Here is a 22,567-nt window from a genome sequence, read left to right as displayed (position 1 = left end):
GCATCTCTAATCCAAACTAAAAGCATCTGGGACTGGAGGTGGAGGTGGAGCTTCGTAAGCAGTAAATCATTAAAAAAAACATGGCCTTGCAAGTTTGCATGCTAGGTACATCCTAAAGATTTACAAACCAAAAAACTGTCAGCAAATCTGGAAATGTATCTCATCCTAAATAGACGTGATGTCCCACAGCACCCCATCACTCCCTCTCCACCTGTCTTTCCCCTTCACGCATCTTTTCCTTTATTGTACTGCCAGGATCTGCAGTGTACCTGGCCATCGTTTCAGAACTGGCTCTCAAAAACAAATTTGTGTCATGACAGCGGCTGGCTTCAAAAAGACCTCTGGCCCTGCACCGGCCAGCAGCAGCTGCACACATATAGAGTCCCACAATCTTTTTACCTGGCCAAACACTCAGAGAGAAGCGGGAAGGGGAGATATCAAAAACCCAGATCCAAAACATAAAAATGGTTCAGTGCTTCACAAATGCCAGAGAAATGTCATCCTCACATTAATTCTCCCTCTGCCTGAGAAAGTTGAAAGTGTGGATCCAGGAACACACACGCACACACACGCATGTTGAAGCACTCACACACTTAAAGCCTAGGTCAAGACCTTTCCAGAAGACCTACACTACTGTGAGTCCACCGGGTCCAGTTTTTACGACGCCGTGGTCTCCTGTGGGTTGGCTGCTCATGTTGTTTTTATCTGAAGGTCAGGAGCTTATGGACAGGACTTCTGGCAAGATTCACTGCAGGAATTACCTCACAGCATAGTAGAGCAAACATACTGTGACTCTGAGCTTGGCTTTCAAAATCTGAACAGCAGAAGACTTATTTATGTCTCTCATTTAAAAAAAAAAGAGCAGCACAAAACCAGATAGCATTCAGAGCAATGATTTATAAAAGCATGCTCAGATCAGGTTCAGCATATAACACTGATCTCTCCGGTTCTCATTTTTATATCACACTATTACTGATCTCACTTCTTACTGAGAGGTAAGAGAGGTTGATGCAGTTTCAACTATTTTGAATCAAGAAATAACCATGAAATTTAATCAGGATTGAATCATTCGGCTTTTCTCGTAATTGACGCTGAAGGACCAGACTCCTGCAGCAGAGCGCTGTCTGCTGTCCAACTCCCTTCATTAGTGTCCACCTCCTCTCTGCAGGGTAGCAAGTGTCTGTGGGGAACGTCTGAAAACGACTACCAAATCGAATATTCTGTTTCACAGTGTCACGACAAGATGACATAAACTGATATTTATTTAACTAAAAAAAAAACCTGCTCTGATAGGAAATGAGACCTCACACCTCCAAGCTAGCTTTTGCATTTGTACTTTAACTTTTGTCTACCATGTTGTTTCCTATTCACATTTGCACAGACTCCCACCTGAGGGTTCCACACAGTTCACTCACAAGTCTCCGACTGTTTCCCACTGACACAGCTGGAGGTTAAGTGCCTTGCTCAAGGGCACCTTGTGTTGCGTTAAGCGAAGAGGAACTAATCTTAATGTTACTCTGAATTGTCAGGTTGTGATGCCAGTTCATCTGGTCAAAAGAAGGCTTTGCTAACCTGGCAACTACTGCCACTTCCTCAGCAAAAAAAAAAGAAGAAGACATGGCTATAGCTACACTTTGAGCAAAGCATCTTGAGAGAAACCAGGCACAATGCCTCTTTTTTTTCTCCTTCCCCTTCCAAGAGGAAATAATCACATAATGTAATGTTTTTCATCTAACTTTGTTTCCTGCCTGTGGTATGATCCCTCAACTACACAGTCTGTGGTTGTTTTCAGGACCGCCTGCTTTACTAGCAGTGCCCACCGAATGAAACAAAATGTAGTGATGGTAGTATGTAGTAGGTAGTATGTGGCACATAAAGCAAAACCTGTAACATGATTAAAAAAAAATACTTGATGTCCCACTAATTCTGGATAAAAATCAGCAGCAGTCCTATCTCCCTTTCATACTGTTTCCCTCAATGCACTAATGCTGTTTATTATTATTCAGTTTACAGCAGGTGGTGCAAAGTCTGTGAGTCATTACTGCCACCTACTGTGCTACTGTACAATACAGTTCTACAGTTTCATTTAGCAGACGCTTATGTCCAAAGCGACATACCGGTACAACACAAGCAAGAATTTAGAAAGAAGGAAAACCTAGTTAGTGCGACAACAGTGCTCTAAGTTGTTCAACTGCAGATGTTGCCATTTAGTGTAGGATTTTTTAATTTATTTATTTATTGGGGAGTGTAGAATAATCAAGTCAACAAACCACAATTAATTGCTTCAACCTTAAACAACATTCAGTAATAGTGCTGAAAATCAATAAGAGCTGAGTCTTAGACCTACTGACTCATTCTACCCCTGAGGACAAAGAGGAGAAGGGTCAGATTGAGGGCTTAAATGTTCCTTGGATAGGTGAGTTTTCAGACATCTCCAGAAAATAATAAAAATAGAAAATAGAAAGGGACTCTGCTGATTGTATAGAGTTAGGTAATTCATTCCACCGTTTGGGAACAACAGAGGAGAAAAGTCTGGCTAGAGATTCAGAGCCGCGCTGGGCTAGGAGCACCAGGCATCTTTCACAAGCAGAGTGTAGTGGGCAAGACGGACTGTAGACCTGGATGAGGGACCTCAGGTAGGCAGAAGCCGTTCTTGTTAATGTTTTGTAAGCCAGAAGAAGAGCTTTGAATTTGACTTGAGCTGCTACTGGAAGCCAGTGAAGTGAGATTAAAAGCTGGGTGACGTGTGCTGTTTTGGGCTGGTTAAGACCAGATGTGCTGCTGCATTCTGGGTAATCTGCAGAGGTTTAAATGTACATGCAGGGGAGGCCTGCTAGGAGGGAGTTGCAGTATAGTGGCATCACAAGGGCCTGTACCAGAAGCTGCGTGGCCTGTTGTGTCAGGCAGGGTCTGATCCTCCTGATGTTATGGAGGGCATATAGAGAGCAATTGAGGCCACATGAACCTTAAAGGTCAGCTGGTCATCAATCATGACACCCAGATTTCTGTCAGAGTTTGTGGCACAAGTTGATTGGAATCCAGCAGGACACTGATCTGTGGTTGAACCGAGGCACAAGCAGGAAGGACAATGAGCTCAGTTTTGGACAGATTTGAAGGTGGCGTTCCTTCATCCATGCAGAGCTATCAGCCAGACACGCTGATATCCGAGCTGAGACAGTTGTGTCATCAGGAGGAAAAGACAGAAGAGCTGAGTGTCATCAGCATAACAGAGGTAGGAGAAACCATGAGAGCGGATCACTGTGCCAAGTGAGGTAGTGTATAAAGAAAAGAGTAGGGGACCAAGCGCTGAACCCTGGGGTATCTCTGTTGATGACTGTTATGGTTGAAAAATAACAAGATGATTAAAGTTATTGATTACTGTGTTCTGTATCCTGTTTTGTGGGGTTTTTTTGTTTTTTGTTTTTTATCTGATGGTTCTAGCATATATTGTAGTAATGTTTGTAGTAATGGTTTTCAGGGGACTCCGGCAGGGGTGCACAATCGCAACTAAGCGATGTGGGCTGACACTGCGCATCCTCATCAGTTAATACAGAGGAGCTGAGGAATGCTTTGTGTTTGTCTTTTATTCACTCAAATACCCTCCTTTTACAGGTATGAGCTTAAAACATGCATTGTGTGTCTTGTCCTGAGCATTTGACAGGAATGTGTAGTACTTCCAGAGTAGCTGTTTATTGTTTCATTTGTTTTCTCCATGAAGTTTGTCCACTTTTTTTCCTTGTCTTTTTTAGCATACTAGCATTTTAGCAGCCATGCAAGCTAAACTTAAATTGTGCTTTGAGCTAACAGAAGCATGCCAACATTCTCACCAGGACGATGCCAACATGCTAATGTTCTGCAGGCTTTTGTGTACTATGCTCACCCTGTTAGTGTGTTGTATTAGCATGCTAACATTGCCAATGGGATTGTAGCTACGCAAGTGTGTTTCAGTCAGCTAATACAGATGAGCTGAGGAATACTTTGTGTCCATCTTATTCACTCAAAAAAACCCTTTTACAGGGCTTTTACACTACCTGCACAACTACAATACTACAACATCAAACATTCATAGGTAAGATAAACAAATAGTAGGCTAATTAACTAACATACTGTTTGCAAGTCTGCAGTTTCTCTGTGATGGTGGCTTGTGCTTGGGCTCAACAAACACCAACAGCTCTCAGTGGCCTTCTCCTTCCACAAAACTCAATGGGAGCATATCTCCAGTTAACATTGTGGTCGTTAGCAGGCTAATCTTTTCCACTCTGGTTACGTAAAAAATGATGTGTGCTAACAGAGTGAGCAAATGACATGGTGTGAGACTACCTGTTTTCTGTTTCTGCTCTGTGGTCAAAGCCCCTTGGCAATCCCCTGACCACATTTATTAACCCTTCAAGGGCAACATAGACTGTGAAAAAAAAAAAAAAAAAAAAGACATCATCTTGCTTGGCTTAAAGTGAGGTCACCACAAAAACTGCTCCCCCTGGTGACTGGCTGCAGTATAGGTAAAAAAAAAAAAAAAAAAAAAAAAAAAAAAAAAACAGCTCCCCTGTCATTCCAGATGGGCTGTGGTCAAACTTTAAAAAATTAATACACCTTGTAGAAATGTTTCTCACATCTGATTGTTGTGATGATTTGAAGATATTTGGCTATGTTGTGTTCAAGTCCTCTTTTAATCTAATAGTGTTTCTTTGTCATTAGTTATTGGACGTTAAAAACTAGGTTTGAGGACACATTTAATGATGATTGACAGTTGCCTTTCTATTGTTTTCGAGAACAGTAAAATACGTCTAGAGGGAGAGGAAAAAAATGATTATTTTTGTCACCCGGCTCCATTCAGATTCTCTCAGAGTCCCTCTTAGCCTCGACTGCACAGACTCTGGCTGCACAATGGCGGTGGGTGGCTTCAAAAGCGTACAATTATAAATGGTGGGGCATTGCTGTCTATTTCATATACAGCCTATGGATTACACACATTGATCCACAGAGACACAGTTTAAGCATCCTCGTTGACACTGAGGCAGAGAGTAAGTTTAGGTCTTGTTGCATCCCTGTTGAGGTTTATTTCATTACTACCTGCTAACTTTTCATTATCCCCAACATATCATGTAGAGTGTTTTACCTGTCTCTTACTCTTTGTTTGGCATGTGAAATTGTCATGGTTGGTTAATTCAAATCTTATCATTTGATATGTAATATTAAGATGTGGAGAAATGGGAATATTAAGTGATATCTACAGGAGAATCTAGGATGAGATGCTCCTTTACCAATCCTGCTCTTTGGTGAAGTTTCACAAGCAGTTATGGCCGAGACAAGAAGCTGCTTTGAATATAAGTATGATCCTCCACGTGTCTCTCTGCAAGTGTTCAGCACCAAAACTTCAACGTTTGAATTTTCTACCATGTTCTTCGTTATACAGCAACCATCACATTTATCCCAGAACAGTTTCATTTCACGCAGTCACTCAAAAAATACAAAACTGTGTGTGTGTAAAACTTTGTCTATGCTACTGCAGAAACATGGCCGTGCAAGGTTGAGAGGACCTTTCCCCCTTTGGTGGATATAACTAACAGAGTAATTGTTTTTTACAGGGAATAATCCACTAATTTTAAAAAATACTATGGAATGTCAAATGTGTATCTTTACTGTATGTTTAATAAATCAAATTCTTTGATTAAGCTGGAATATTTTAACATTTTAATCTGCATTAATGGATTCTTGAAAACAAATCTTCACACTTGGTGAAGCAGGACCCATTTCATCAAAGCAGTGATAGAAAAAACATATATTCTGCTGGTTTCAGAACTATTATTACATCCTTGTGTTAAGCCGTCACAATCTGTCAACACCAAACATCAAGCAATAAATCTCTCACTTTGAAAAATAGCTCCAGCTCACATGCTCTGTTTCGCTGTAGCCCAGTGTAAAGCTTGTGGTTCAAGGTTGGATTAAGGATTGGGTCTTTGAGAACATGGGCCGACGACTCCATGGCGAGACTTCATGCAAGCTATTTGGAACTCTGCATGAGGCTGTCTGTCAGACCAAATGGAAGGCAGCAGGCTGCCGCTCGACTTGTTTGGTAAAAATAAGTGTGTACTTTGGCCTCTTAACCCACCATGCATGCTTCACAGAGCTCCCTCTGAAACCACTGAGGGAAAGCAAGGGTACCAGTTTGTTCTTGTGCATGTTAAGCAGGTCATTACGCATCCCTGCCGAAGCCCTGCAGCACTCTGATAGGCCAATATTCACCTCATGGGGAGACATCCTCACCAGTTATTTCAGGGACTTCTTCTTGAAAAACATGTTGTGTTGACCGACATTACACTTCACCCCTCCTGTGCTCTCTCAGCTCTGTTCAGCAGTGCAGGCCTTTAAGTTTTTCTGCTGCCTCAGTGAAACCTTCTCTAACCAATAAAATGTTTGTGATATGCGACATAAAGCCGCCAAATGATACAACCCCAAAGCCATAGAGGGTAAAACTCAGTAAAATGCCAACAAAACCAGAAATTCACATATAATTTAGAGTATTGTTGGTACGACATATCATATGTAGTAACTAAAAATTTGTATTGCTTTATAAAATATAGAAACCCCTTCTAAATGTGATGTCAACAACACATTTCATATATGTTAGGCCAAGGGTCAGTTTACTATTGTGTTGCATCACCTCTTCATTTAAAAAGACTAAATATTTAGGGACCCATTTCATGAGTTTGAAACGTAGTCTCTTTCTTTCCTGATATAGGACTTTAGCTACTCAGAGGTTTAGGTCCTTGATGTATTTAGCACCTGGACTCTTCTACTGCCAAGTCATGCTGCTGTAAAGGCCCATTTATGCTCAATGTTACATCCTGATACGGATACGGATGGAGCCTTTTGTTCGTGCTCTGCATTCATTTTGTCCATATTGCTGCACGTTTCCAAAAGCTTATGGATACCGGAAAAACAGAACAGTACCACCAGAAATCACTGGGGCAGTGTTGCTGATACTACCCAATACATAGCTTTAGTGAGACATGAAGAAGAACTAACAATGGCCAAACTTTGACAATGCAACAGCCTCACCGGCCACCACCTCCTATAACACTGCCTCTGTTTTGTCTTTTATGCAAGGGGTACATTAGCAATACCTCCTCCACAGTCACCATGTTTGTTTTTGAGTTTGTTGTTGTCATTAACTTTGGACTCTGCCCCCCCAGTGGATGTATTGATTAACAGCAATGCCGACGTAAAGGATGCACTGAAGTACAGTATGTGTGCAGTGTCGGTAACATCGTTTGCAATGGACGTTAACATTTTCATTCGTAAAAGGAGAATAAATGGGCCTCAACTCTGTAGTATGTTGTTTTGTGTCATTTTGGTGAAATATGAACAGCCTTTCTTTAAAAGAAGCATTACTTCTCCACAACTTGTTCATGTCATTCAGCATTAACAGGGCCTTTAAAATATGTAACAGCTAACATGGCATGGACTCAAATGCATGAAAGTGATTGTCAGCCCATGCAGTGATTTCTACTGCAAAGTCAGGTCTACTTTTAATGGTGTACCATCTGAGAACTCTAAGATTACAGCTACTTGGGTTTGGTTTTGACTTTGTTCTCTTTGCACAGATGTTCTTCCAGGTTTTCTGAATCTTTGAATGATACTGTTAGTTGGAGATGATGAAAATCCCAATTTCTTTGCACTATTTTCAATTGAATACAGGGTTCAGACGATCTGCAAACCATCACATTCTGTTTTCATCAACATTTTACCCAGAATCCCAACATACATAGATTTCTGGTTGCAAGATGCAAACTTGCAGGATAAATATCTGAAATATCCTCTGACACTGAATGGCAATCTGAGGACTTTGATTAGCAAATATTATAACCATTAACTTTGAACAGTGATGTAATTAGGTTTCACTTACAAATAGACGTTTTAAATTTCCAACCACATAGCAGCATTTCCCCCTTTCACCACACATTCAACACCAATAATCATCTTGTCACTGAGACACATAAAACACTGCTGAGTATGATTTTGTGGTAATTTAAGAACAAAGACTTGCCTTTGATGCTTTGAGTTGTGCATTATACTTCCTGTATCTTCCTGTTTTTTTGCCAAGCGTTGTTTGAATCAAGACTTTGTCAGTAATCCTTTTTTGGCAAATTAATGTAACTTCACCCATGATGGATAAAGGATTTAGATACTAAAATCCACATTTAATAATGCTACGTTCAAATACAGGCTTGTGTCTTTGAGTTCCAGAGACACAAATGGCTTGGTGTAGATATGAACTCTTTTCAGTGGTTTCACTGAATGAAACAAAGAACTGCTTCGTTGTCATTTTACACCGGTACTCACACACCATCTGTGTTGGCAAACTACAATTCTGCAAGGTCATTTAGCAGACGTTTTTTTCCAAATCGACGTCCAACACAAGCAAGAATTTAGACAAGGGGGAAAGTGCTTCAAGTTTGTTTGGGCCTAAAGGTGCTGCCATTTAGTGCTGGGGGAAACTCTAAGATAAAGCCAGTTAGTATTATTTTACAGTGTACATTGAGTTGTCTTGGCACTTTGCAGACCAACTTTTACCAACTACTGGCAAGACTATGAGATGAACGTAATATTATCTGATCAGAAGTGGAAACATGTTATCCACCAGAGGTTAAAACTGAATGACAACACCAGATTGACAACTAAATAAAAGTGTTCATGATGCCTCTCTTCAAGCCTTATCAACTTAAAAAGCTTCAAGACTTTTCAAGTTTCTTTTGCAGTATATAGCTTCACCTATTTGCAAAATGAAAAAAAGAGAAGAAAAATCATTGGAACTAAACTCCGAGTCAAACAAACACAACACTGTGCTGAGCCTCACCTGTCAGGTGACTCTGGATCGAAGCAGGTCTTCAGGACATCAGTGACGTCTGGGTCACAGCAGTCTCCATCATCATAGTCATAGTGTATACTGTTGCACTCCATGTTACAAACTCCATCCTGTCTCTTCCAGTTATAGCAGGGCCCCAGTCTGAGACAGTCCCCTCCATCATGCCCTGTCCTCGGGTGGTCACACTCAGGGTCACACTGACGGTTCCCGATCTTTCCAATGCGACAGTTGCTGAGGATAAACCTCTGACGGAGGCTCGAGTTTTTCACGGAGTGGACGCTCAGATCCAGGCTGATGTTGTATGGGCGAAACGCCTCTGTCAGAGCCCGGTGCTGGAGGTGGATCTGGGCTGTGGACACGGTGGGGTTGTCACCATCGTCATTGGAAAGGTTGACGATGCGGTATCGAATTCTCTTGTGTGCACGGAGCTGCCAGTTGTTGTTGTAGCCGTAGATGATGTCGGTGTTGTCGCAGGGTGTCAGGCCACAGGGTGGAGGAAGGAATGGAGAGACAAGCTCCGGTTCAGGGACAGGAGTGGTGATGATGGTTGGATGAAACCCAACTTTGTATGGAGACCACAGTTCTTTCACCTGAAAGTTTAAAACAGATCAATGAATATTCTAGTATATTTTCCAACCAGTTTGAATATTTGAGAATAAAAAACATTTGTATGAAAGACTGATACAAGGACTGTGGAAACACTTAAATTCAATCAAATACAATCAAATTAGCGGTTGATTACGTTGGTGAAGTCCGCCCATGTTGCCAGGAGTGGCTTGGTTTTGTCAACTTGAAGTGGTCTCTTTAGCAGGTCCTCATGAGAGCGGGCATAGCCCCACAGGACCACCCCTCCAATATGGCCCCTGAAGCTTTGTCCTTGATCTGATTGGTTGCTGCCCAGGAAGAGAGTCCTGCAGGTCTTCATGAATGGACTGTAGAGATTCCCGGCCTGGAAGCTGCTCTCTCCTACCTGAGGGACAAAGAAGGGTGGACCAACAAACAGGGAGAAAGAAACTTATGTCTCCATTAATTTCTTTAATTGAAAAGCTCGATTGTAAATGTTTGTATAAGCAGTTCTTTCTCCTGATAGGCTGACACAAAATACTCTTCACATTCATCAAGTAAGTATCTTTGCTTCTGTGAAAAGGAACTTAAGCCATCTGGTTCTTGATCAAAATGAGGGTTAAATTGTTCTGGGAAGCTTAAAGGGACAGTTCAGTTTTTTTGAAGTGGGGTTGTATGAGCTCTATGTGACCACTAAGGACATTAGATACAGTAGAAAGGTGTCTCCTCTCCCTCAGTAAGACACAGACTGTAATCGCTGGTCACGAGGAAATAGGCGCTAACAGGGAGAGATGGTACCAGATTCAAAGGCTATTTTCTCTGCCTACAAGAACTAAAATCAAAAAGTAATACCACAGTTTAAGAGTACGCTACATAAATTTTTTTTTTAGTGCATTAAGTCTTCGGAAATACAAACATTTATCCGGACCTAACTAAGTGGTCATGTATCCTTCCGCGCAACGCTAGTGCGCTCCGTCCCCCCTCCTCCTTTCAGCTGTAGGGAATGTAAACAAGCTATGCTTCGGGCACCGGTTGTAGCCTTGTATAAGTTTGATCAAGTATCGTAATTCTTTTGTTTGTACTCTAAGGATTGTGAGGCAGCGTAGGAAATTCAAAATGAGTGACTATGACAGCAACGATGAAGTTCCATTCACTTTGGAACCAAAAGGATACCTGTATGAACCGGAGCACACAGAAGAAGAGCTGCTACAGATGGCGACTGAAAGGAATACAGAGGTAACATCCACGGACACTGGACATCAAGACAGAGTCGGAAATACTCAGTGGTGTAAATGTCTGGGCTGTGACTCAATGCCCACGGATGCTGAGTGTTACTGCTGCCACGAGTGGCACTTGGTTACAGACACTCTTCAGGATTTGTCTGAGTTAGAGGACACTGCTGGCTCTCAAGCCGTCTGTATAACTCATCACACAGATTTCCCTGCTCTTCTAAATTGTGGAGTGTCCTGTAACAGCAACAACAACAACAACAGTCGTGGCAGCAGTAGCAGTCAGCATCTTGAAGTCCAGCGTTGCGCGGAAGGATACATGACCAGTTAGTTAGGTCCAGATAAATGTTTATATTTACAAAGACTTAATGTACTTAAAAATTGTTTTATATAGCGTACTCTTAAACTGTGGTATTACTTTTTGATTTTAGTTCTTGTAGGCAGAGAAAATAGTCTTTGAATTTGGTACAGTATTTCCCTGTTAGCACCTATTTCCTTGTGACCAGTGATTACAGTCTGTGTCTTACCGAGGGAGAGGAGACAACTTTCTACTGTATCTAATGTCCTTAGTGGTCACATAGAGCTCATACAACCCCACTTCAAAAAAACTGAACTGTCCCTTTAAGTTATCAAAAACTAGACCATTGCTTGCCTGATGATGGACCAATAGAAGAGCTTTGTATCTTTTTGCTCCACCCTCAAACTTTCCAAGAATTGGCATGGATAAAATGGATCATAAACAAAGAAAAATGGATCATGTAAGCACAGAGGTCATAACTGACTTTTGAAAAAAAGTAAAATAAAGTTCAAAAAATCCCAAACAATCCGGACCCAAGGACCAGTCATCAGTTTTCAATAAACTTTCAGCCACATCACACAGTCCTCATCAGCTGGAGTTTGCCCAATTTCATGACGATGGCTCTGTTGACAAGTGAACTCACTAGGCTGTCACGTAAAAGGTTTCAGCATTTAAGACCATTATTGATCTTGGAAATGGAGGATGAAGGAGGTAAAAGACTCAGCGAAATGATGTGGGTATTGGACCTTGAGTTGGGATCCGTTTGTCAAAGTACTTTTATTGGATTTAAGCAATCAGCATGTTGATGGAAGTGGAGGGGAAAATGATCAAACTCAACCAAAGTGTGAACTGAAGCTTTACCGTGCACTGAAACCACACACCTTAGCTCCGTCAACGTACAGGGTCATGGTGCGGCCACTGTACACCGCCATCAGGTGAGTCCAGGCGTTGGCTCGGTACCGCTGGTGGCTGTAGATGGTGGTGGATTTTGTGGCTCGGTCTGTTCGGAGCATAAAGTAATACCGAGCATCTTTGGTGCCGGCTGGTTCCATAGTGCGGATTCCCACTGACCACCCCTTCTCACTCAGTGAATGGGAACAGTTGTCAAACACACCTACAACAAAGAGGAGAGTTACAGTCTGGCATCCTGTTGCAGAATGGAATGACAGAAAGTTGACAAAAGGCCACTGAGAAATGTGTAAACAGAGTTTCAGAGACTGCATTACTTGGACAAAAGCAAACTGAGGTGCACGGAGGTAAAGATGCACAGCTATAGTAAGTAAATCAGAGAAAGAGAGTAGACAGAGCCAGAGAGAGCTGGAGAGGATGGAGAAGAGAAGAAGGACGGAGGTATTTCGCTCAGCAAAAGCAAGACCCTGATGTTTCCATCTGCTGTTGCAACAGACACACAGAGATCCACATCTGCTCACCAGATGTCCAATACTGGGACATGGAAGGGTCAGGGAACCCCTTCACCCTCCTGAGCGCTGTATCTGTGGGTGCATGTGTATATACCATTCATGTGTGTGCAAAAGTGTTTCAGGTAGACAATCATAGCAAAAGTATCCCGAGGGAGATGAGCCAGTTTGATGTTGAAGCATTTAATTCAGTGAAACAGTAAAAGCAGCCATCGTGAGGACAAAGCTACAGAAAGAGAAACTATCTATCATGTTGTTTTAGCCAATTAAAAACGAACATACAAGAATCAAGCTGTTCATACATACAGACAAGCATGATTTGCTGCCGATGCTAAAGTCTGCTTTTGATCATGACGTTCTCATAAATGTAGAAAACAAAAGCAGCTTTTACATTCAGCTCAAGTTTTTATCATGAGGTCATTTCCTGCTACTGAATGTCTTTACCGTGTACAGTCTGCTGTAGGTACATCATTTCATGGCGCAGCACAGGTTGGGGGTATGTTTTGAGTCAAACTTTGGCTGAGCTCAAGTTTCCAACATTTCATGCATAAGCAGATGGTCATGATAAGAGAAAAACACAGACTGCCAAAAAAGTGACAATATCCAGCCTGCAACAGGAAACAGGAAGGTTTATGGGATGAATAGACTTAATTTTATAAGACAATCTCTTCACCACACACACACTGGTCTGTTTAACAGGTTTATCTTTAATGATGGGAGGCTCTGATGTTTTGAACTTTTTTTTGTTGTTCTCCTCGTGCCCAGGAAAACTTGCCAAAATATTCTGACATAACAGAGCCCTGGGAAGTCTATTTGGCATGTAATCAACTATTTCAACATTAGGCAGACACTGAGATCTTACCATTCACTCTGCATTCACTTCCATTCAGTCTTTCTGGCACTCTAAAACTCTATTTTGGTCTATAATATCTCCTAAAGAACATTTATCTGCTTTAAACTCTATCATAATCCACCATATTTACAGGTATCTCTCCAGTGTTTTAAAACTTTAGTTTAACTTGACTTTTTGTTTTCAGGAGTAAGGGCTGTAAGATTCAACAACCATTGAAAGATTTGCCATAAACAGTGTTATTAACTTTGAAAGACTGATGAAATGTCAGCAAGTGCAGCAATGTCTAATATAAAAAAGGACCACTGATAGAAAGAAGAGGAGAAACTCAGGCTGTACCAGACATCCGTCTTGGATGTAGCGTAGACCGTAAATAAGTTTTGAAACCAATAATCGGGAGGCACCATATTGGAAATGTTGAACTCAAATGTATGCAACTTTATTTGAATTAGTATGAGGTAAAGAGGCAGGCTTTCAACTACTTTACACGCAGTTACAGGGTGCCCGCTTGACAGTCAAGACAAAAGGGGAAACACCCAGTTTAGAAAAATGAAGCCTATGCAGAAGTGCTATAAGTTGCTGTTCATGGAGAATCTGCTGGTTGCAGAAAGACCAAAAACCATATACACACCAAGCCAACAGCAACAGGCTGTTACAGCATTAAAATGCAGATTTACTGCCTGGTTCAAAACATGGCTTGGGTCTGAAACACTAATTTCACTATCAGCACGCACCATAGAGGAGGTAGGGATGGGTACCTTTCATATTTGAAACGATACGGTACCGATGCCTGGTACCTGGCAATCAGTACAGGTACTCAACGGCTCTATGTTTCGGTACTTTTTTGTGTTTATGTGGTAAAAACTATTAATGTATGCAATAATGAAATATAAAAAAAATCAATTTAACAAATTTATTCACCAATATATAAACTTGTAATGCTGTGTTCATGTCCAGCATGGAAAATCACCTACTCTTCCACTCCCTCACAGTCACAAGGATGCATTTAGGTACCTAAACATGGTACCTTTTGGTTTTACATGAATCGATACCTAGTACTTTTGACGGAATTTGGTCGGTACCTATAAAAGTACCTAATTTGGTACCCATCCCTAAGAGGAGGTAATCTTTTTTCTAACTTAGCGGTTTAGAAGTTATCAGGATCACTTGATTGGTCAATCAGAGACACAGCTCAGCTCACATGACTGAAAAGACTGACATGGCTCGAAAGCCGCTACATATCTAGTGTGGCTGCATCCGCCGATTGGCTTCATTTCATTGTATCAAGAACAGACAGGTGACGTCGTGGAGGCTACATTCATATTTTATACAGTCTTTGGGTAAGACTTATAAGTTTGAAGATGCTACGAAGAGGATTTGTTTAAATTGCACTCCCTCACCACCTTCTGGCCCGGAGTCTCACACACACAGTCGTAAATTAGTTTTAACTAGGCGTGTGTTTGTTTTGGAATCAAATGGAGATCGGATCAAAACAAATGTTCTTTGTTCAAGCCAACTTTTTACTGGACACAATGTGCCAAGGTAAGGCCATCAGAACAGTTAAGTAGCACTACAGTTTTAAATGTGAGTAGCAGCCAGCTATATGTTAGCAACATTGGCAGCCCAGTGCTCTGACATATCTGTAGGCTAACGTTACAACAAGTTAACACTGTCAGTTTGTGTGTAGTTTAGTAGCTGTCTATATTTAGCGCAGCTGACAGTCAGGTGCTGTGAGACATGTCCGTAATGTGTAATGTTAGTGTTAGTTAGTTAGTGAATCCTGGTTATGTCCTGCCAGTCATCTACCAATCAGAGCTAACGTAACCTCACTCTTCATTTTATTGATAGACTCTCAAGTTTGAACAGACCACTGCAGAATAACTGCTGACTGTGGGTTGGAATAAACATTAGCACAAAGAGTTTAGCTCCTGTGTTAGCCTTTAGCTCAGGCTGTATCAGTCTCCTGTTTATCTTTCTTCTGCTCTTCTGTTCTTTTTCTGTCGGACAGTTAGGCTCCTGTGTCAACCATCGCTAGAAAGTTAGTCACAGAAATCGTTTTTATCAGAGAAAAACACATATATCTGTGTTTTATCTCTTCTCACGCTTAAACTTTGTCAGCCAGCCTGGTGTTGTCATAGAGACCTAGATATGCCTTAAATCAATACAGTCATGCTCGACCCAACCTGGAAGCTAAGATATAGCAATTTAAAATAACCTTTAACCAGCAATATTGGCTCTGATAATCTTACTTTAAAGTGTGGATTACAATCAGGCAGATATCTAAAGGGAGACCTTTTCAAGATCCCTTTCAAACTCCTCACAGCCCCTTTAATGATTTAGAAAAAATAAATGCAACTTATACAGTGTGTGCTGGCAGAGAAATGAGCTATTCAGAGCAAAAATATTTTTTTTTCTACCTGGCTATCAGCATATTTCTCAATTTTGTAAATAATCATCTGTCTTGGTTTGTGCATGTGGTGTACGGTGTTTCTACAGCAAACCTCAAGTGGACATGCAAAGAACTGCAGGTCTTGGCACTTTTGTACAGGCCTCATATTTTTATTAATCAAAATATTTTTATACTTTTAGACCAGAGGTTGCCGCTTAGGATGCCCCCAGAGAGGTGAGTGGAATACTGTTAACCTGCTTGCTCTGTTCATCAGGTTACTTCTTGCAAGCTAACAGTAGCCTCTAAAGAGATTCAACCACTGGGTTCAAGATGTTTGTTTAGTTACAATTCCTATGGAGTAAAGTTGTGTAGCAGGTGTTTTGGACACCTTCACTGAACCCACAATAGAAGAACCAATGAGTGCAACCCCTCCACACTGACTGAGTGACACTGACGACCTAAGACCAGGGGCTCAGTGAGTCATACAACTCTGCTTGTCACTAGCTTAGATAAAGAGACACAATTAAATCTGAATATTAATGATTTATAGTCTTCATGAATCACAAACACATGTTCTTAGGAGACACTTGTTTTTCAACCCAAATATAAAAACATCATGTTCTTTAATGCAGAAAAAGATTTTTTAGTCCGATAAAAAAACATTTGGAAGGTGTTTAGCTGTCAGTGTGATTGTCATACTTTTTTTATTTACCATAGCTTGGCCACTTTTCCAGCTTTGAGAACATGTTGATGTACTCTCCAAGAACAGGGGCCCCTTTTTGACCTGCTTTCAAAATGACATTATAATCTTGTTCAGTACAGTCACGTACTTTGATAATCAGCATTCTTTTGGTCTCTCAAAATGGTGTGACATTCAAAACAACAACAAAAATTGAAAACCTACAAACAGATTTATAAGCTCAGCGCTGACCATTAGGAGTCAACGCGAGGTCAGTGTCATGTCTAGCAGAAACAATAGGAGTTTGTTTTTCTCTGTTTTTGTCAGATTCCTTCAGGACACTACAAAGAGAAGGGCTCATGCCACAAAATGCCGCCCTCACATAAGGAAGCAATGAGGGGAAAAAAGTTGAGTAATGGAGTCGGATCTTTGATCAGAGTAAATGTGAGTGGACGTAACAGTTTGTGGTCTCCCTCACTATCTGGACAGCTGTGGTGCTGCACCAGAGAGCTTTTATCCTCTTCAATTTGTTTGATGTAAGTGTTGTTCTGTCAAATGTGCAGCTTTTCAAATCTTGCATTCTTGTTGCTGCCTCGTTGGAAAAACAGGAATGTTCGTTTTCATGTGAAGTGCATGGTTAGATGAAGGTTTCGTTACATAATGTGTCTGCTGTGTGTGCTCGTGATCGATGGAAACAGTCTAGGAGAGGGGCTCAATGCAATGATATGAGACGGTTACATAATGGCCTAATTAATCTGAGGTTCATCTACAATAAATACACAATCTGATATTTTTATGATGGTTTGATGACCATGTGACTCACTTCATGTAATTTTAGATGTTATGAGCACAGTCTTTTGAAACCTAACCCCAAGTTTATAACCTGGCTCGTGTGTTGGTGGCTGCCTTTAATAATGCACTGTAGTAAAGAGAAAAGTGTATTTGGTACAATGAAAAAGAGTACAATAATCATAGAGAGTGCCTTTATCATAACTACTGTAACGGCTTTAATGTGTAAACCAAACAGTCGCTAATCCCATCATAATTCTAAGTCGTGTCAGCAGGGGTGTGCCAGAACTTGGGCTGTAGCTATCAATTATTTTAGTATTCAAGTATTCCACTGTTTCTACATTGATTAATCGAGTAATCGGATAAAACAAATTTTTGCTTAATCAATTAATCGAGTACTCGGATAAAACAAATTTTTGCATAATCGATTAATCGAGTAATCAGATTTAACAAATTTTTGCTTAGTTAAGGAGCAGTTATTTTTTAGATGAAAATTTGTTACAAACAAGTGGAAAAACAAGTGACTTTAGGTGATATATTAGTTCAACGCGATCTGACTACATATTAGACATTTTAACTAGGAATGAGACGTTCTTGACATGATTCTGAGTCTTTGAAGTGTTCTGACTAAAATTATGATCACTGCTTGTTGCTTTTGGAAAAAAAGCTGATGGAGGGGTCTGAAATTTTGGTATATATGGACTCAGCCCTATGCCCCACATCAAAAGTAGTCCTGGTGAAATACCAAGCTTTGATCTTTCTAAGTTAAACGATTCCTTGTGATTCCTTGTAATCGAGTTACTCCAATTATTCGAGGAATCGTTTTAGCCTTAGCCAGAATCTAGAATATCTCAGGGTCAAGAGGTCATACTGAAGTAAACAAAGGGGTCAAGCAAGGACAAGGAGAACAGATTGTTGTTACAGTTGTTGTGCTATCTTTAATTTTGTGATGTGAATGGGCTTGCATTTGGTGATAAATTTTAGATTATTGGGCTTGATTTTGAGAATAGCATTCATCAGTTAGCGTTAATGGACAAACTAAATAAGATGGTTTACTTGGTGGGTAGGTTTTCTAAAGGATACAGTGTTTCTGTACAATCATACCAAAGCAACCTCGGTAGCTCTGAGCTTTGATGGAAACATGCATCAGTATCCTGCAAAGAGCTAATATTAGGTGATATCTGCTTGGATGCAAACCTATCCAGGACATAATTTCTACTGACAAGCAGTTATTGACTGTTTGATATGTGGACCGGAGCAGGAAAAATGCACTACAAAGCTAATTCCACCTGGACCTTGCATTTACAATCATATAGTACACAAATGTGGTTGTGAAACTGGATATGCTTTGTCACTTTTGTTACTACATCTGTTCAGTGTGTTACAGAAACCAAACCAAGCTGAACTGTATCTGATCTCTGTCCTGACAGCAGCTCTCCCACCTTTTTAAAAACCTTTATAAGAGAGAAATTTTCACACATCACAACAGCAGACGTTTTGGCTTGGACAACCTCAGAGGCTTTTTACAGATACAGTAAAGCTGTCACAAACTATTCACAGCAACACAGAGCGAATTACACACCGAGTGTGGGAGAGATCAAGCAGCAGAGTGAGTGAGACAGTGAACAGCTTTGACTCTGTCAGGTCAGTGTCACTGTAATGATCAGTTTTCACCCACCTGCTATGACCGCCGGGTTGCTCTGCCCTCCTTCAGGCTTCACCCACAACTCCAGGCTGAACTTGCCCCTCGGCAGCTCCACCCCCGCAGCCGGCTTCACCCTCAGCTGCTCCCGACGCCCGTTAAAGTACAGGGCGGTCATCCAAGAAGGGGGCACCCGAGGCACAGGGCTCCCCCACGGAGAGGGGCTGCCGGGGGGTACGCTCGCGGGTGGATCCGCCTCCTCCACCTCCCCGGAGTAGTCCTCCGTGCTGTCCACCGGGGCTCCGGTCGAGGTCTGCGGGTCCCCATCTCCCTGCTGAAGCCTGTAGAGGACCTGGAGCCCCCTGGAGTCGGTTGAGCTGTCCGGGAAAACTTTCTGCCAGCTGGAGTTGCGCTCTTCCTCGTAGGGAAAAGTCGTGTCGAGGCTGCGGGTAACCCTGCTCGAAGTCTGCGCTTGGCCCGATGAGGAGACGGTCTCTGCGGCGTCTTTACGCACAGGCTGTTGTGTGACAGAACTCGAGTCTCTCCTGTCAGTTGTGGAGCCTTTCTCATAAACCTGTCCGGTCACTGTGTCATATGTCCTCACCGCTCCCGCAGTTACATCCTCCGAGTCGTCCCAGCCTCTCTTATCTGTCTTCAGCGAAGCGCCCTGGTGCGCCCCGGTACCAAACCTGCACCCTCCTTCACAAAGCACAGGCGCGCTGTTTTCAGTGTACAGCTCTCTCCGGGTCGTGTGTGTCCTCGGACGGGCCGCTGGAGGGCGGTGTTGGGACTGGGAGAGAGAGCGGGGTTGCCGCCGGGACCTCCAGACTCCGGAGACGGTGCAGGGTTCACCTGTTAGCCTGGAGAGCTCCCGGTCTGCCCGCCGGGCCATGGCGCGCTTGTACCGACTGAGTGCATCGGAGCGCACTGGGCTGAGCAGCCACGTGTTAGTGATGAGGATGAGGAAGATAGCCAGTAGTCTGATCAACAACATTTTCTCGGGTTAGGGGAGATATTTGGCGATGTTTTTGAAATGATACAGACAGGGAAGCTTTTGGCTCTAAAAAAAAAAAATTGTGGTTTCCAGGTGCAGCCTGTGACAGGGGGTTCACACTAGACTTAGATTTTTACATTTATTAGAATTTATACTAGACTAGAAAAATACACACAAGTTTGCCTGTTTGGGAGTTAAACACCTAGTCTTATTTTTAATTTTAAAAGAGTTATCAGTGCATTCCAAATTGGATGAATGTAATCCGGAGGGTCACATTCAAAGTTTCTTACGTTGACTTACGTCAAGGTGCTGGATATAGTAGTTTGTTGTTGTGATTATCTCAAAACAGAAGTTTAAATCTCCGCAAGAATCTCAAAAAGTCAGCTCTTCAGCCAAATGAAGATCCACACGCCTGCACTTTGCGCGGACCTATTTGGGCGACGCTGTGCCTCCCTCCCGCAGTCTGCGCTGTCTGTAAATAAATGCAGCCTCTGCAGCGAAGTTTGCAGAAGGATGTCTAAATTTATAACAGGCTTTGCGCGTCTTTGTCAGCCGGTAAAATAAAGTGTTTGAAAGTATCTTAGAGTATCCAGACTGATGTTAAATTTGAGGAGATCATACAGATCCAGAAGCTGAGAAAATGTGGATAAAGTTTTAATTCAAATGAAACTCTGAGTTCATTTGAATCGTTCAACCAGCTGAGATCAGTTTAATTCACTCCATGCTGACTTTGCACAAAGCCTCTACTTTGCTTTTTACCTGACCATTGTGGCATCATTCAGTGCGTCCTGCTGCAAAAAATATGGCTGCAAGGTGAATCAGAGTATTAAAAGAAAAAAAGGCTCCAGGGGCAGTGCAAAGTACAAATATCTATCCTACTTGTTGAGCAGAAGCTTCCCTATGAATTCAGAGGAGAGGCTGGACAAAAACAACAGTAGACTGGTCCGTCTGCGCGTCAGCTCCTCTTGGTTTTGTTGTGCGTCTGTGTACGCTTCAGAGTGACTTGCTGCTCCTCTGCACCGGTCCATGCAGTAGTAGTAATATCCTCCTCCATTCACTCCTCCATCGTTCTCTCTCTCTCTCTCTCTCTCTCTCTCTCTCTCTCTCTCTCTCTCTCTTTCACACACACACACACACACACACACACACACACACACACACACACACACACACACACACACAACACTCCCCCTCTCTCTGGTCTAAAGGTTTTTTCTTCTTCTTCTTCTTTTTTTTTTTTTTTTTTTTTTTTTACCAGGGAGCCCCTGCCTGTCTTGACATCACCAGTAGGGGAAGTGTGGTGGAGGGAGATGGGACGGGGAGGTGGGGAAGCTTCCTTCTCTTGCCTCACACTTGTGTTTTACAAGGGAAATCCTCTTCTCTCTTCATTCCCCTGAACATCCTTCTGATGCAGTGGGAGGCCAGGGAAGGGGCTGTGGAGCTTATATGTGCATTTATTATGACAACAATCCATCTTTTAGAGCACAATAAGCACCAAAATTCATCACACCGGTAAGACCAAGAGTGAAAAATACAAAAAAAAAAAAAAAAAAACTTTCTTGCATGAAAAATGCTATTAATAACAAATTGCAGGGTTTTCCCCCTGATTGATCAGGTATCTATTCTCTTTAGGCACATTTTGGATTGAACATGAATTTTTGGCTCCAAGCTTTGCATAATGCAAAAGGTGTTGTGCAACTTACAAAGCTGAGGTTTGCACCATTGTTGCACATTTATTAAAATAAGCAACCTGCACTAATTAAGGCTGCATGCATGCAAAAGTTTTTGAGCAAGAGAAAAGTGTCTTATTCTGTTGCAGGTATGAGAATAGAGGATCTTTGTTTTGCAGGATCACTGCAATCACTCTACAGAAAATTAAAGGTGCTCCCTCTGCAGACAATCACCCCTTTTTGCATCACAGAACCACTCAGTTCTGTTTCTAAATGATGCATCCCTGTCACAAATGTTTTAGGCTGCAGTGTTACTTTGCAGAAAATCTGTCATTGTTGTAGTTTTATGTCCAAATCTTCATTTGCACAGCAGCATGCTGCGGTTACATCGTGGTGTGTTTGTCATCAGACATCCACTCCAAGCTGAGTGAGTTGGAAATAACTGAGGCTGCTGTAAATGAAGTCACTTCCCACAACTGTCCATGTCTTCTCATTATGAGGCTCTTCTGCCGACCCGGTGCTGGATGAATGACGGTGGAGGTGGCTGCTCAGGGGGTGGAGGGCTGCTCGCTCCAGCCACACTAACATGAGTGTGTTTGATCTCTCCCTTGCTGCCCCTCACTCTTCTTTCTTCCTCTCTGTCTCACGCACACACACACTCTTTACAGTGAGGGAGGTGAGGTTTCAGTCACCCTCCCTCTCCCCTTGTTTCTCTTCTTCTCTTCCTTTTTTCCTCCCTCTTCTCTTGATCCACCTATCTCACTCACTCATGCTCTGGCTCTCCTCAGTGGTGCAACACGGACAGGCACAACATCTGTCTCGCACATGAAAAGGAGGATTTTTGGGAGCTTTTTTATCATCTAAATATGCTACCTGCTCTGTGCCGAAGTGTTGGACTGAGCCAAAGCTGAGGGAAAAGCAGGGAGAGGACACATGAGGTGGCAGAGGAGGAGGAACAGCGGGCATGCAGGGAGAAATGTGTGGAGGGATGTTGTATGATTGTGGCACAAATGAAGCAAAATGACTCTAAATTACTGACATGATGGATTGATTACTCTGATTTTTGCTGTATGAGAAGTTCTCTTAAAGTAGGAAACAAAAAACAAAACAGCAGTTACAAGTAAAAAGTGCATACCTCAAGATCCAAAAGTGCTGGCCTTTTTGAAATAAAGAATAGTT

General features: G+C 42.1%; 1 protein-coding gene across 1 annotated transcript in view; it reads right to left on the bottom strand.

Moving 5' to 3' along the window:
* pappa2 (pappalysin 2) overlaps positions 1–20,579 on the bottom strand; it is a 118,618-nt gene extending 98,039 nt beyond the window's left edge. Inside the window, exons 1-4 of the mRNA XM_074687739.1 lie at positions 18,761–20,579; positions 11,839–12,071; positions 9,609–9,836; positions 8,858–9,456 (exon numbers count right to left, since the gene is read on the bottom strand). Coding sequence (XP_074543840.1) covers positions 8,858–9,456; positions 9,609–9,836; positions 11,839–12,071; positions 18,761–19,718 — 2,018 coding nt within the window. The 5' untranslated portion in view covers positions 19,719–20,579. The remainder of the gene's footprint in view (positions 1–8,857; positions 9,457–9,608; positions 9,837–11,838; positions 12,072–18,760) is intronic.
* Between the last annotated feature and the right edge of the window lie 1,988 nt (positions 20,580–22,567).

This window comes from Halichoeres trimaculatus, unplaced genomic scaffold (genome assembly GCF_033239565.1).
Source record: "Halichoeres trimaculatus isolate MK-OKI-2021-1 unplaced genomic scaffold, fHalTri1.1 fHalTri1_scaffold_15, whole genome shotgun sequence".
Taxonomy (NCBI): domain Eukaryota; kingdom Metazoa; phylum Chordata; class Actinopteri; order Labriformes; family Labridae; genus Halichoeres; species Halichoeres trimaculatus.
Note: the sequence above shows the minus strand (reverse complement) of the source record. Positions and strands in the feature narration are given on the sequence as shown.